The sequence below is a fragment of the Trematosphaeria pertusa genome (assembly GCF_010094035.1).
Source record: "Trematosphaeria pertusa strain CBS 122368 unplaced genomic scaffold BU26scaffold_34, whole genome shotgun sequence".
Taxonomy (NCBI): Eukaryota; Fungi; Ascomycota; class Dothideomycetes; order Pleosporales; family Trematosphaeriaceae; genus Trematosphaeria; species Trematosphaeria pertusa.
Window position 1 is genome coordinate 141,716 of NW_022987245.1, and position 14,030 is coordinate 155,745.

At 53.6% G+C, this 14,030-nt stretch overlaps 6 protein-coding genes across 6 annotated transcripts; 3 read left to right on the top strand and 3 right to left on the bottom strand.

Annotated features, from left to right (window-relative positions):
- Positions 1-1,809: 1,809 nt before the first annotated feature.
- BU26DRAFT_611796 (uncharacterized protein) lies at positions 1,810-2,736 on the bottom strand (the record flags this gene model as incomplete). The annotated part of the gene is made up of 1 exon (XM_033836090.1): positions 1,810-2,736. One exon carries the CDS (start codon positions 2,734-2,736, stop codon positions 1,810-1,812), a length of 927 nt encoding a protein of 308 aa, XP_033675272.1.
- Positions 2,692-4,046, bottom strand: BU26DRAFT_239441 (uncharacterized protein). Its single transcript, XM_033820991.1, has one exon. It carries the CDS (start codon positions 3,949-3,951, stop codon positions 2,953-2,955), a length of 999 nt encoding a protein of 332 aa, XP_033675273.1. The 5' UTR covers positions 3,952-4,046; the 3' UTR covers positions 2,692-2,952.
- A 95-nt stretch (positions 4,047-4,141) lies between these two features.
- BU26DRAFT_572948 (uncharacterized protein) lies at positions 4,142-4,474 on the top strand (the record flags this gene model as incomplete). Its single annotated transcript, XM_033834288.1, has 1 exon — positions 4,142-4,474. One exon carries the CDS (start codon positions 4,142-4,144, stop codon positions 4,472-4,474), a length of 333 nt encoding a protein of 110 aa, XP_033675274.1.
- Positions 4,475-4,775: 301 nt separating this feature from the next.
- BU26DRAFT_572949 (uncharacterized protein) lies at positions 4,776-7,150 on the bottom strand (the record flags this gene model as incomplete). The annotated part of the gene is made up of 5 exons (XM_033834289.1): positions 4,776-5,651; positions 5,700-6,509; positions 6,616-6,716; positions 6,782-6,932; positions 7,076-7,150. 5 exons carry the CDS (start codon positions 7,148-7,150, stop codon positions 4,776-4,778), a joined length of 2,013 nt encoding a protein of 670 aa, XP_033675275.1.
- A 1,333-nt stretch (positions 7,151-8,483) lies between these two features.
- Positions 8,484-10,978, top strand: BU26DRAFT_526156 (D-lactate dehydrogenase mitochondrial precursor). Its single transcript, XM_033830674.1, has 10 exons — positions 8,484-8,930; positions 8,990-9,182; positions 9,237-9,345; positions 9,405-9,501; positions 9,577-9,611; positions 9,666-9,767; positions 9,816-10,103; positions 10,165-10,186; positions 10,240-10,447; positions 10,500-10,978. Exons 1-10 carry the CDS (start codon positions 8,658-8,660, stop codon positions 10,826-10,828), a joined length of 1,656 nt encoding a protein of 551 aa, XP_033675276.1. The 5' UTR covers positions 8,484-8,657; the 3' UTR covers positions 10,829-10,978.
- A 237-nt stretch (positions 10,979-11,215) lies between these two features.
- Positions 11,216-12,475, top strand: BU26DRAFT_512400 (aspartate-semialdehyde dehydrogenase; the record flags this gene model as incomplete). Its single annotated transcript, XM_033827370.1, has 4 exons — positions 11,216-11,270; positions 11,320-11,577; positions 11,627-12,358; positions 12,408-12,475. The coding sequence occupies 4 exons, from the start codon at positions 11,216-11,218 to the stop codon at positions 12,473-12,475; spliced, it is 1,113 nt and encodes a 370-aa protein (XP_033675277.1).
- Positions 12,476-14,030: the final 1,555 nt, after the last annotated feature.

A 14,030-nucleotide genomic window follows, 5' to 3' on the forward strand; every position in this document is an offset into this window, starting at 1 on the left:
CGGCCCGTTTCCGCGACTATTCTGTCGCTTGTTGTTAGCCAGTGATGGGCGTAGAAAGCTACCCGTCTTTCATTGCTCTCTCCTTCGCCTCGCCATTGTTGCTCTCGAGGTGCCTCCAAGTCTGCCTAGCTGATATGTGTAAACTTTGTTGCCTAGCATCGACCCCTGAGGCCTGTCGGCCTACGTCATACGTGGTTCCAGATGGAATTTTGCTTCAACGCCACATGTACAGAGCGAATCCACTCAGGTAAGAATGCTTCCTTCCCCAGAGCCTGCTTATCCTGCTAACGACAGCTTTTTCCCCACCTCCGGTGGGTTAGGAAGCTGGAGGAGCATCCTTCACAAGACACTAGACGACAATTTGCCCACCTCTTTCGCGGACTCCGCGCGTGTTTCAACAAGACACGACTTAATATCTCCAGGCATGAGTGGCTTTCTCCTCATTCAGCCAGGATTCTTGGATAGGGGTAGTCTGTGGTGGAGAAAGTGGTTCCGAATCCTTTTGTGGCAGTGCACCGTGTGGCTTGCCTGCTGCGGGTTTCTCGCCTCTGCGACATCGTCCCCAACCTCCCGCCGTCCGTGGCCTCCCGTCTTCTGAGGTCTCTTCGCACCCCGCTATTGTACGACCGACGGTGTACGTTCATCTCTTAGGAGGTGAGGTTCAGGCGCCGACTCATGCCCGTCCGCGAGACAACTATTGCAGTTTTAGTTCTTAGCTTGCTTGTTGTTCCTAGTTCACAGATTAGCGAGGCGATAACAGGAGAATAGGGTTCTACCTAGGGGAGCTTATGCGCAGAGCGGGCATTTTCCTTTCTTCTTAGTACTGCTAAGCAATATTAGTTGTCTGTTTGTACCTCTAGCTAGTTTAAGATCGTTATAATAGCTAGCTGCAGCACTACTATTCTTGCAGTAGTTGTATAATTAATTTTAGAAGGTGTAGTGCTGCTTGCATTCTTTGTAATAGTAGGGGTTGTTAATGTAGGTACACATTTTGCTTAAGATAACATGTGTGTCGAGGGACGGACGTTGGACTAGCAAAGTTAGCCATCTTATCCTACTTTTTGCCTAGGCGCATTGGCTACACCAACGCTGATAACAGGGCGGCTGTGTGATCAGCTGGGGCATTGCATGTGTTGAGTCTGCAGGTTGCTGCATGCGTTGGTGGATGAATACCCCGCTAGTTAACACACATGCTCCAGCTGTTGCTGCGGAGTTGCCTACAGCGGTGCCGCTTGGAACTGCCCTCTTACCATTAAAGCAGCTCTCCACTTGGGGCAGCGGAGTCGCAACAAAGAGCTAGTTGCCGACAGGGTATTGAGTGTCGAGAGGCTGCCGGGATCGGTCTAGTAGCGAATATCATCGTTATGGGCAAAGGATGTCGCGATTCTGGAGAGGAACCTTGTTGTTATTTGTCAGTATATTGCTCGACTGAAGAACTACACTAAGGTCTCGTTAGTGCTCATGCAGAGGCTCTTGTTCCGCCACGGGGACACATGTTCTAGAGTAATTCTATTAGATTTATAGATCTATATTTAATAGATCTAGTAAATCTACTAATATAGAGCTTTATAATACTTAGTAAACCTTAGTTTACAGATCTATTACGAAGTTACGTATATATATTATAGTATAATTTCTCTCTAAGGTCCTAATTACAGTCCTTTGTTAATAGTTCTTCGCCTGGGTTCGAGTTAGGGCTAACTGGCTTGAACATTGCTTTCTTGGGAGATGGATTCGTAACACCGCCCGGTTCTAATAAGCACTGCCGCACCGAACAAGGGCGCTAGGAAAGGCAGGGAACAACTACTCCTACAGAGATCCACACACTTTTATTACGTCGTCCTTCTCCACCGCCCGATAGCCCTTCTCCGGTTTCCCCTTCCCCCACTCCTCCCACATCCAATTCTCGGCATCGTCCCTATCTAGCCACCCCCCGGCACCGGATTCATCGGCGGCCCACTCCTCCCACTTCCACGACCACCGGAATATCGGGTTCCACAAGCGCCCATTCTTGGCCTTTTCGAGGAATACTGAGTTCACGAAGTCGATTAGGCAGACGCGCGGGTCTTCGGGGATCTCCTCAGTCTCGTTCCCGCCGCTGTGTACTGTCCTAGTCTCAACAATAACGTTGCGCGGCGCGAGGTCTTTATGGACCACACGACCGTAGTACATGATGTCGCTGTCAGCCTCGATCAGCTTACGCATAATTACCCGGCGCTGATCCCGCTCGAGCTTAGCTGGGTCAACTTGGTCGAGCGTTTTTCCGCAGACGTGCTCGATGAGAATTATAGACCACTCATCGCCGCTGCCTGTCTTGATCTTTCCGTGGCCGTAGTATTCTGGGGTGATGCCCTGGATAATCTCCGGCTTAGAGCGGAGTCTCTCGTATACTGGCTTCTCCTCCTTAAACGCGTACGCCCCGGTAATTAGTCTTTGGCCAAGGCTGTTTCTGCCGTCGCCAGTTGAGCAGCGCAGCGTGCTTGGGGAGAGCATGTCGTCGTAGATTTTGCAGATGGCCTCGACGTCGCTTGAGCAATCGGTGGACACGACGAAGACGATGGCGCCGTTGAATGAGCCTAGCTTAATCTGCTTGAGAGTAATCTGTTCGAGTTTTGGGATCTTCATGCTCTTGGGCTCCCAGTCTGTAACTTCCAAGACTGAGCCCCTGTAGTATTTAGCTTCAAACATGGCTTTTGCAACCTTGGCTTGCCCCATTGTCGAATTGACTTCCCCCATTGTCGAATTGATCGGTAAGTGGTGGGTTTGAATTGATCTGTGAGTGGTGGGGTTGTAGTAGAAGAACCAGAGGCTTGTATAGTACGAGGTTGTGCGAGTTGTTGAAGTACAAAGTAGAGTGTAGCATTGTGGATTGTAAGAATACATACACTAGCGCTAGCGCGTTACGTAACCCTCAACAGTGAACAATAGTCTTCACTTCTCCTGCCGGGTGCCCTAGCGGCCACTTCTGCCAACACGTGAAGCCATAAGTAGCAGCCCCAACAAGCTTTTGCGAAAGTCCTCCGTCTTGGGTATTGTTATGCGGACGTCGGCATAGTTGTTGATAAACTCCAACAGAACTAGGGTATCGTAGTCGCATAACGAGGAATATCTCAGCTCATGCCGCCTCGCGTATGCCGTGACTTGCTTGAGTATGTACACCATACCCACCGTCCGTTTGACCTCCGTCTTTTTGGGCACCGTCTCTTCGACCTCCGTCGTTTCGAGCACCGTCTCTTTGACCTCCGTCTTTTCGGACACCGTCTCTTTGGAGTCTAACTCTTCGGAGTCTGGGTCTAGCTCTGAATCTTTTGTACCGTTCAGTTGTTTAGAGGCTAGACTGTAGATCTTCTCGGTTTTCAAGTAACCCTGCCGCTTGAACTCGGTGTGCATAAAGGGATCTCCGTTAGAACGCCTCCATGCTAGATCCACTCGCAGGTTGGTACCGACCTGCGCTTCACAAGACGTGGTGATGTCTGGTTCGAAAAGCTCAGCAGCCATTCGCAGGGGGTACACAAGGTAGAGGCCCGCCTGGGAGACCACATCAGCTTCGTTTTGTAGCTCGATGTTTTCGAAGCGGTATGGCTCGGGATTCTCTGTGAGCCTTTGTCGAAGTTCTTTTGCGGAGTCCTCATCTTCGTTGAGCAGCTTTTGGAATCCCTCGTATGCTGTACTCCACTCTTGCCCCAAGTCGTCCGGGTAGACAATGAGTCTAGGGAGCGTCTCTCTCCAAACGGCGTCGGATGAAGGTTGAGTTTGCGTGCCTGATACTGGGTCGCTGATGGGGCGTGGGAGAGGCGTGCTAAGGCACTGGAGAAGAGTGGTTGTAGTTGCGTGTCCTTTGGTTGGTACGGGTCCGCACTTCGGCTCTGGTGCGCCTGGAGAGTCCAGGAGAGAGTCTCCTCTGCTCTTGCCGGTAGCCATCTTCAGTCGCTGCAAGGGACGCTGCTGCATCGCCCCTAACAGCGAGCGGCAAGTCCTCTTTGTATCGCATCGTTATGTCTGCGCGCTGACTGCTTGTCTCTCTGGATGATACGAATGGAGGCTTGAAACGGGCTTCCATGTCTCTGAGCGCGTGGAGATTTTGACTGAGACCTGCGACGCAGATGCGTAGTGTCTCACACAGAGCCTTGGCACATGGTGGATGATTTTCCCGGCCCACAACCAATTCGAACATCACCGCCGCCACCATGAAAGCAATCATTCGCGCCAGAGGGTTTCCTACCCGAAGCCGCTCGTCGAGTTCGCGAACAAGCCGATGATCCAGCACCAGATCGAGGCCCTGGCCGCCGCAGGAGTCACCGACATTGTGCTGGCCGTCAAATTCCACAAGCAGCATGGCGACGAGGGCACAATTGTGGTCACCAAGGTGGAGGAGCCGTCCAAGTACGGTGTCGTGGTGCACAAGCCCAACCACGCCTCCAGGAGAGACCGCATCGTCGAAAAAGCCTGTGGAGTTCGTCGGCAACCGCATTAATGATGCATAGGCACGCGTCGACAGCGTATCGCCACCTAGGTCGTTTTCCGGCGACTCATGCCAGCTCCCCGTGGTTCTCTGTGATACCCTGTTCTCTTCTCTTCATTGTGGTGTCTTTTGAGTCCTTCTGTGCGTCGGCAGAAGCTCTGCTCTGCCGTTAGTCAGCATAACCTCTCTCTATTGGTTGGTGGCTTGAAACGAGACGAATCAATCAATCAATCAAGATTTTTTGGCTGCGGCTAGCTTGCATGCGCTTCCGTCTTTCTCTGTCGCCATTGAGCGCGGCTCCAGCTCTTTTGTATTATGGGCCTTTCGAGCCGCACGAAGAGTGTCGTCTGCTTTTGCGAATGGCCTGGTTGAGATCACCCCTTAATTGCTCCAGTTGGGTAGAGAGCGAATTCTTCTCTCTTTCTAGCTCGGCGCGCTCATCCTGTAGCGCGTCGATACACATCAAGTGGTCCTCCCTCTTGCTCTCTAGTGTTGCCACCTGTTGTCGCAGCTCGGATGCTTGAGCTGAAAGCTCCTCACACCTCTCCTGCTCTCGCCGCAGCGGTTCCTCCACAGTATCGCAACGTAGCTCGAGATCGTGGCAAATCTGCGCTACAGAGCGAATGATGGAATCTCGTTGGTAGTGGCCCTGGCTTTCCAGCTCAGAATTCAGGCGACATCTCCAATCCTGTAGATGCTGTCCTGATAGTGGCGTACACTCCTGTTGGAAGAGCGACACGGTTCGAGACGGGGCCGAGAATGGCGGGTGAGAACATGGTGTCCCGTTAGACGAGAGCTGCCGTTGTTTGCTGATCAAGGCGATTACGACGGATTGGGAAAGGCCGGGTTCTCCTGATGGCGACGCGATCGACGAGGTCAAAAGCATCGAAATAGTTGCTGAGACAAAGCGTCGAAGCAGCAGCGCGTGGAAAGAATGGCAAGAGTGTTCTTGGTCCTCTTCACGGCCCTCGACATTAACGCGTAGAAAGTTCTGAACTGATTCTTCCAGCTCGCTCGATGACAGTGAGGCTACTACGCAAGACCCCAAATGAGCGCTGCTTGGAATAATCGCGCAGAGCTCCTCGACCAAAATGGTAATGTTGGACATCTCCTGCGGTGAGCCGGGAGAGGCACCTAACCTCAGGATCGCGGAAAGGAGAGCACAGATGGCGGTTTCTTGCATTTGGGGCTGTTTCTATCTGAGTACAGGCATTTAGACTTCTTCTTAGAGACTTACAGCGAACATAGGTAAGGATACCGATAAGCTCTCTCGTAGGCAATCTGGATCGGGGAAGCGTGTCACTTCCATCAATGTGGCCTGGTATTGCATGACCATCTCCGGTGAGAGGTTATGCTTCCCGGCGACCAGACTGTAAACACACAGTGCTTCCAGCTGGACGGCCAGATTGACGCCTCGGCGCTGGATCTTGGAGGGAAGCTTCGGAAACATACGCTTCGCAAGATCAGAGGAGTTTGGCCACCCTTCTCGCACTTGAGGGTCTACAAGCTGCAGAGTACGGATTGCGATTCTGATTCCTTCCGCTGCTTCGGAATCGGACACACCCATTTCGCCTTTGACTGCCCAAATCACGCTCAGATAAGTTAGGTTGACCGTCTTCAGCATCAGGTCTGCTGAGCCGAACACCTTTCGTCCCGCCGCGGTCTTCCACTCTCGCATTGTGTCGACACTAGGAATCGCGCTGTCGAGGCTTGCCGCTGCATCGAGTTCTTTGCTTGTGATCCATGGACGCTCGGCAAGCATAACTATGCCAAAGCAAAGCAAGCCCATGGTATTCTGGAACGCGCCATTGGAAGAGAGTATTTCGGTCAACCTCCTGTCAAGCGTGTGGCTAGCCTCAGGGGGAACAAGGCTGAGAAGGCCTCTGCAAGCTCCATCTAGCATGTAATAGATGGGCCTCAGCATTTCTACATCCGGAGTGTGCGTTGCTCGCTCGAACAGTTGAAGGAAGAAGGACTGGGCACTGGCAGGCAGAGGCACCTGCTCAGGCAGAGGGCGCGAGAGAAGGGTCACACATAGGTCGACGTGCTGGGTCAACGTCAGCCTGGGGAAGCAATTGAGCAGCCTTAAGTCGCTCAGTGGCTATGCTGCGGCACTGTGACCACGACACAGTCATCGATTCGGCAGAGCTCACCTCCTCAAAATCGCTCTGGGAGGAGTTTGCCTTGGTGAGCAAGGCGTCGAGGAGTCCAGGAGTCTGACGTAGAAGCTCGTCCCTGAATTCCGGTGAGTGACCTGTCAGCGTTTGATTAGCTGACCTAATGCCGACTTCCGACTTCGGGAAGGGTAAGCGATCCTACAGAGAGAGTGCAGGATGGCCAGCGTGTGCTGCCAGTGCGGGAGGGCTGATGACACGATGGACGCCAATTTCGCGATGGCGCAAGGCGCACGATCCCGGATGCATGCCCGACAAGTGAGCGCGTCGGCACGGGACAGGATGTCGGCCAATTTCTGCGGGCGTGCTCGTGTCAGCATCGATGATATGCATACGAGTCGGATCATGTGCTTCGGCGCTGCGAAAACGCGGCGGGGGCAGGTCGCGGGCGGCTGCGTCAACATCTGGACATCTGGGGAAGTGCGGAGAAGCTACTCACGGCGAGCGACACGGGATACGGGCACGCGATTATCCTCGCGAGCTCGTGCGACAGCGCTGCTGCGACGTCGGCCATGGTGTCGCGATAGAGTTCGAGCTAGGGCGGGCGGTCTGGATGTGTTTGATGAAGGCTGCCAGCTGCTGCATCGGCGTTTGTTTTTCGATGCGGGCCCTGGCGGTAGCTGGCGGTAACCCGGGGTGACGCCCCTTCCGCTTTGGGACGCCAAAGCCAATGTCGCACGACGGCGACCGCTGTGCCTGGCAGCATTTTTACGTGCTGCAGCAGGCGTCGGCCAATGCCTCCTCCCTCGACTCGACGACGACGCGCCCTGCTGCTTCTCCGCGAGAGGGCCAGCGCGAGGAGTCGCATTCTCCGCGAGCATCGGCCTCCCCCCTCCCGATTGGCGGACCCGCGATCGCAGCGCTTTGCTTTTGGCCGCTCGTTCATTCCGCACGCAGATGCCAGCAGGCCGACCCTCATGGCTCATGCCCCCGGCAGCGACATTTTTCACACCGTCTCCGACGCCCACATGGCGCTGACTGCCGCTGCGTGGCCGTCTGGATGCGGCATTTGCCTCACCGCGTCAGTGCCCAACCCGCCCGCTGAACGCCGCTGGCTGGGGAGGATGGACGAGAAGAGTGGGATGACATGGCAAAGCCTCGAGCGTCCCCCCACTCGCGCAGGGCCGCAGTCCAGCGCTTGCGCCTGCACGAACAGGGAGCGAAGATTTGTGAGGGTAATCTGTACCACTGGCGGCCAATTGTGGTCGGCGAGCCTGCCCTCGGATGCTCACCGCCCTCCGGCGCCTGTGTGCGCGGAGGAGCGCGGTCTGGCGTCGTCGAGAGCCTCAAAGCCATGGACAATGCCCTGGCAGCAGCGCCTCTCGCTCAGATGCGGCCGAAAAAGGAAACATGGTGCAGAGTCGCAGCGGCGCGGGAAAAGGCACAGATCCAACACCCACTGCTCTGGTCCCTCGCCTGCGAGCGTTGGGGTCGCACACGGCGCCTCCTCCCCAAGGCCGTCACGCGACAGAGCCCGCATGTCATCCATCGTCACATCTTGCCACGGCCGCAGCCGCAATGCTCTGACAAAGGCACCCGCTGGGACTCGCCGTGTCTTCCCCGCAATTGCTTTTGCTTCTTCACGCCCCCCTGCAGCTGATCATGCAGCCCGCTTCCTTGCCAAATGTTGCGTGAGCCGAAAATTTTAGCACTGGAAACGGTCTCAGGTCAGCCTGCTGCTCTGCTACTGGTCCAGCGCGCCATGTCCTGACGAGTAGAGAAAACGTTATTGCCTGTGCGCTGGCCTGCTGTAGCAAGCGACGCCCTGGGAAGACTGCCGCGCCAACTGCGTTTAGACACAAATAGTTCCGCTCCCCGCTCCCACTATGCCATCTAGCTACTTATACTGCAAAATGCGTAGCGGGGCCTGCCGTCGTGCTGCTATCCCTCCTCGTTGTTCTTTGGGCCCGCCTCCGCGGCAAGACTGATGGCCGTCACGAGTGCCTACCACAGTTCTGCGCCGTCCGACATCATAAAAGCGACCGACGGCTCCCATCCCACGCACGCTCGAACAACTCACCATGTTTCGCCGTCCCGCGGCGCGGCTTAGGCAGCTGGCCGCGCCGTTTCTGAAGCGGGGTGCCCTTCGAACGCAGACGAGCGGAGCCGAGCAAGCCTTCAGACCGAATGCCGTGCCGAAGCCGTTCTGGAGCTCGAGCCGAGTGCTGCTTTTTACCGCTCTGACCGGAACCACGACTTATTTCTTCGGCCTCAACGATGACACTCCCCGCTTCCAGCTGCCCTGGCGCGGCTCCGCAAGGCCCCGCTATGCCTCCAAGCACGAGATGGAAAAGGCATGTTGCGAAGGAGCAAAGAACACGCGCAGGGTCCTGCTTGCTAATCATCTGTGCAGGCCATCCAGGAGCTGAGGTTTGCTCTGGGCGACGATGCCATTAGCACCGACGATGACGACCTTCTCATGCACGGATACTCGGAATGGTCCTCCATCAACATTGACCAGCTGCCGGTCGCGGTGGCGTATCCGAAATGTACGGACGAGGTGTCTCAGATCGCCAAAATCTGCCACAAATACAAGGTGCCTATGAGTACGGATCCCCGCCTGTAGTTCGCTGAAGGCGGCCGATGCTGATTTCCGCAAGTCCCCTACTCTGGCGGATCGAGTCTAGAGGCCAATTTTTCTGCGCCCTACGGCGGTATGAGCATCGACTTCTCCTTCATGGACAGCATCATATCCTTGCATGCGGACGAGTAAGCGAGAACCATACTGTTGGGTCCTGACGTTTCCAAGGCTGACGTGTAGGTGCCAGTATGGACGTCGTTGTTCAGCCTTCTGTGCCGTGGATGAGTCTGAACGAGGAAATCAAGGATTCAGGACTCTTCTTCCCCGTGGACCCTGGCCCGTCAGTAAGTGCTGCCCGACGTGGATCTCTTCTCCACCATCCAGCGCGGGCTTGGCACACGTGCTGACCAACGCGATAGGCTAGAATCGGCGGCATGGTTGGAACCAGCTGCAGGCGAGTGCATACATCTGAAAAATTTTTCGAGCTCACGAGCTGACGAGCGGGCAGTGGAACGAACGCCGTTCGCTATGGCACAATGAAAGATTGGGTTATTAATCTTACTGTCGTCCTTGCTGATGGCACTATCATCAAGACAAGGCGGCGGCCTCGGTACGTGCGTGTTTTATCATCTTTGCCGCGCCTTCTAACTGTGAGCAGCAAGTCGTCCGCTGGCTATAATTTGACGAACCTCTTCGTTGGCTCTGAAGGCACACTTGGCTTGGTCACTGAGATCACGCTGAAGTTGACTGTGATACCGCAAGACACTAGCGTTGCTGTTGTGACCTTTCCCACGATACGCGATGCTGCGGCTGCTGCATCGAGGGTGATGCGCGCAGGGATCCCCGTGGCAGCCATGGAAATCATGGATGAGGTGCAGATGGCCGTAATCAACAAGGCTGGCTCCACAGCCAAGAAATGGAAAGAAGTGCCTACCATGTTTTTCAAGTGAGTAATTGCTGATGAACCTGGACCAATAGGGACCACAAAAGCTAATAGCCGGGGATAGGTTTTCTGGAACCAAGGCAGGGGTGAGCAGCCCCTGGAGCGTGCTATTACCAGAATGGAACTGACTGCATGAAAGGTCCAGGAAAATGTTAGGCTCGTCAAGGCCATAGCCAGAGGGCACAAAAGCGGCGATTTTGAGTTTGCCGTCGATGCCGAAGAGCAGAAGATGCTGTGGTCGGCCCGAAAAGAGTCTCTTTGGAGCATGCTTGCTCTGCGCAAAGAAGGCGACGAAGTCTGGTCCACAGACGTCGCAGTGCCGCTCTCGAGGCTTCCTGACATCATAGGTGCACTCACCCTTCGCTTCTCGTCCTCATCGTCATGCTAATGTAATAGCAGAGGTATCTAAGAAGGAGATGGACGACCTTGGTCTCTTCGCCAGCATCCTGGGACACATCGGAGACGGCAACTTCCATGAAAGCATCATGTACAACAGCAAGGACCCCAAAGAGCGAGCGGCGGTTGAGAAATGTATCAAGGACATGGTCGATCGTGCCCTAGAGATGGAAGGCACATGCACTGGCGAACATGGTGTCGGGCTGGGCAAGAAAGACTCGCTCATGAAGGAGCTCGGGCTCGACACCATCAACGTCATGAAGAACATCAAGGGCGCTTTAGATCCGCATTGGCTTATGAACCCGGGGAAGATCATGGACCTTCCGTCGTAGCATTCTGGTGGCCGCTTGTGGCCTTCTTTATCTTCGTACCTTCTGGTCCAAAACTCTGCATAGGGAGGCCTTCTGTCACTTCGGACTGCATTGTGTAGCGCATTTCGATAGACCTGGCATTTTTGCTCGTTCAACGCATACGTTTCCCTATCGGCTTTCGCAGTTGCTGTCTGATGCCGAATGTCGGCATTGTCGCGCGACGGTAATGATTGATGATTATATAACAAGTGCTGGTGCCAGTCGGAGAGGCGACGGCGCTCCGCGATCGGTGTTGAGCAGTTTTGCTTTTTCCGCCCTCTCACCCCACTAAGCACCCCACCTCGTCATTGCACATCGCACACAAAAAGATCCCATTGACTCAGAGCTCCCATGTCTGAGCCAGCAATCATGGACGCTGAACACTTCACGTCCCACAATAGGAACTTTCCAAAGAAGAAGTGCGGTGCGTAGTGTTCGAGCGTCAACTGGGATTTTTTTGACGAGAAATGCAGGCGTGCTCGGTGCGACGGGCTCCGTCGGCCAGCGCTTCATCCTCCTGCTCCAGCTCCACCCGCACTTCGTCCTCCACGCCGTGGGCGCGTCTGAACGTTCAGCTGGCAAGAAATACAGGGATGCGGTGCAATGGAAGCAGGCTCTCCCACACTCAGAGCGCATTGGCGATCTCGTGGTGAAGAAATGCGTTCCGGAGGAGTTCCAGGACTGCGATCTGGTTTTCTCGGGCCTAGACAGCAGCGTAGCCGGAGATGTTGGTATGCTTCTTTCGCTTTGCGATTGAGCAGGCAGCTGATCCCAGGACAGAGATGGCTTTCCTGAAGGCGAACCTCGCAGTCTTCTCCAACGCGAAGAACTACCGCCGAGACCCGCTCGTTCCGCTCGTCGTCCCTACGGTCAACCTCTCCCATCTCGACGTCATCCCGCACCAGAGGAAGCGCCATGGCTTGCACAAAGGCTTCTTGGTCTGCAACTCGAACTGCGCGGTCATCGGCATTGTCATTCCATTCGCCGCTCTCCAAGCCAGGTTCGGCCCTGTAGATCAAGTCTCGGTCGTCACAATGCAGGCAGTCTCCGGCGCAGGCTACCCCGGAGTTAGTAGCATGGACATCATCGACAACGTGGTGCCCTTCATATCAGGCGAGGAAGACAAACTGGAGACGGAGGCACAGAAGATCCTAGGCAGCGTCAATGGCGAGGTCTCGGGATTCGTGGATCAGCCCATGAGGGTGTCTGCGGCATGCAATCGGGTCTCTGTTCTCGACGGGCACACAGCCTGCGTCTCGCTGCGCTTCGAGCGACGACCTCCACCGAGCGCCGAGGAAGTCAAGCAGGCAATGAGGGAGTACGTTTCAGATGTCCAAAAGCTGGGGTGCCCATCTGCTCCCGAGAAAGCTATCGTGGTGATGGATGCGCCAGACCGCCCGCAACCCAGGTTGGACCGAGAGACAGATAGGGGCTATGCGGTCAGCGTAGGACGTATCAGGGAAGACGAGGCCGGCATCTTTGACATCAAGTTTGTCGCGCTCAGTCATAACAGTAAGTACTACTGCATCATGAGAGCGCTTGGCGTGCTAACTGGTTATAGCGGTCATTGGAGCGGCCGGCTCGTCGATATTGAATGCGGAGGCGGCGGTGCTGAAGGGTTTCGCATAAGAATTGCATTTTGCTTGCGAAGATAAAAGTACACTTTTAGCCACTATATGATACCTATAGCTCGAAAAATTTCATGATCACTTCGAATATTGGCGTTCAGCTTAGCCAACGCATCGTCTTCAATCGCGACTATGAGTTGGGGAGGGATAAATGGAGGCTGAGATATGCGTATGTTTCTTCCTCGTCTGCCCTTTGGCCCACCTGCTAACCGAACCCCAGCGCATACTCTCGACCCTGTTGTCTCCGAAACGGGTTATTCTTGGGGTTAGCAACGGACTCGGCGACAATTCGTGCGGGAACTGTTATATGCAGTAGACAATTTCTCCAGCTAAGGAAGCCCCGTCGACGGCAGATTTAAACCTCCTTGATTTCATACACGGCGACAGATACACAGCCTCAACTTCTACCAACTCCTGTCTCAGTCCTATCGTCGCCGGTTAACCGAGCACTTCACGGCGGCTCTACGCAAGGCCAAATAGAAGGCTGGACGTCACTAAATTTCCGCGCTTCAGCCCTCTTTCTTGCTCAGAATGCGTGGAGCCGTCGTTGCAGATTTCACGCATTCCATACCGAGCTTGCGCATCTCAGATACGGACGTTTGTCCCCAACGTGGTACGCCAAGGGCTTTGTCGCAAAATCCCCCTCCTTGTCCTTTTCCAATCGTCTGGGCGAACTACCCTTGGAAGGATGTTGCCTTCGAGACAACAGGCCGCTTTATCTTCGGGGCGGGTCAGCCAAACATTGAACCGGAAGCCGCCTAGTTGCGCATGACATTGTGCAGGTCGGCGTGTAGAACTTAAAGAGCGTGAATACGGCGGGCGGGCGCGCCTTGCGCGGCAAACGGCTCGTCTTGCCACCCGCGCTAGGACCTTTTGAATCGGCGCCAATCGCCTTTGGTATGCGTCTCGGTGGCAGGTAAAGTGCCTTGTTAGCCTAAGAAAGGCATAGAAACATACGGCAAACAAACGCGTAACGTACTTTACCATCGAAAGCCCCGCACCATCGAACAGCCCACGATTTCTTGGCAAGGAAAATCAACAAGAATCTACGAGGTTTTCTTAAATAACTAAGCGAAACCTTAATATTTTTCTATAAAAATATAAATATATATAGAACTATATTATATACACCTACTATTAAAATTACACTAAGATATATTACGTAATTAAAAAGCTGTATGTATTTAACTAATTTTTAGAAAAAGATTAAGTTTACTTCTAGTAAGTACTATTATATCTTTATAATAATCTATAAAACTTATAGTATATAGTATTTATAACGTAATAAAGATTTCTAGAAAACTTCTATAGTGCTAGCTCTTCTAGGTATAGCGTAATAAGAGGTAGAAGTTAGAAAAAATCTTTCTAGAGTTTTCTTCTCTAACTATAGTTATATATAAATAATCTAGCTATATAAACTTATATATTATAAGATTATATATACTATAAGCCTACTATATATTTAGAAGTAATAATTTTAATATAGTTTTAGTATCTTTCTATTATAAGCTATTCTCTTAACTAAGACTAAGGCTTACTTTTATAAGAGAAGGTAA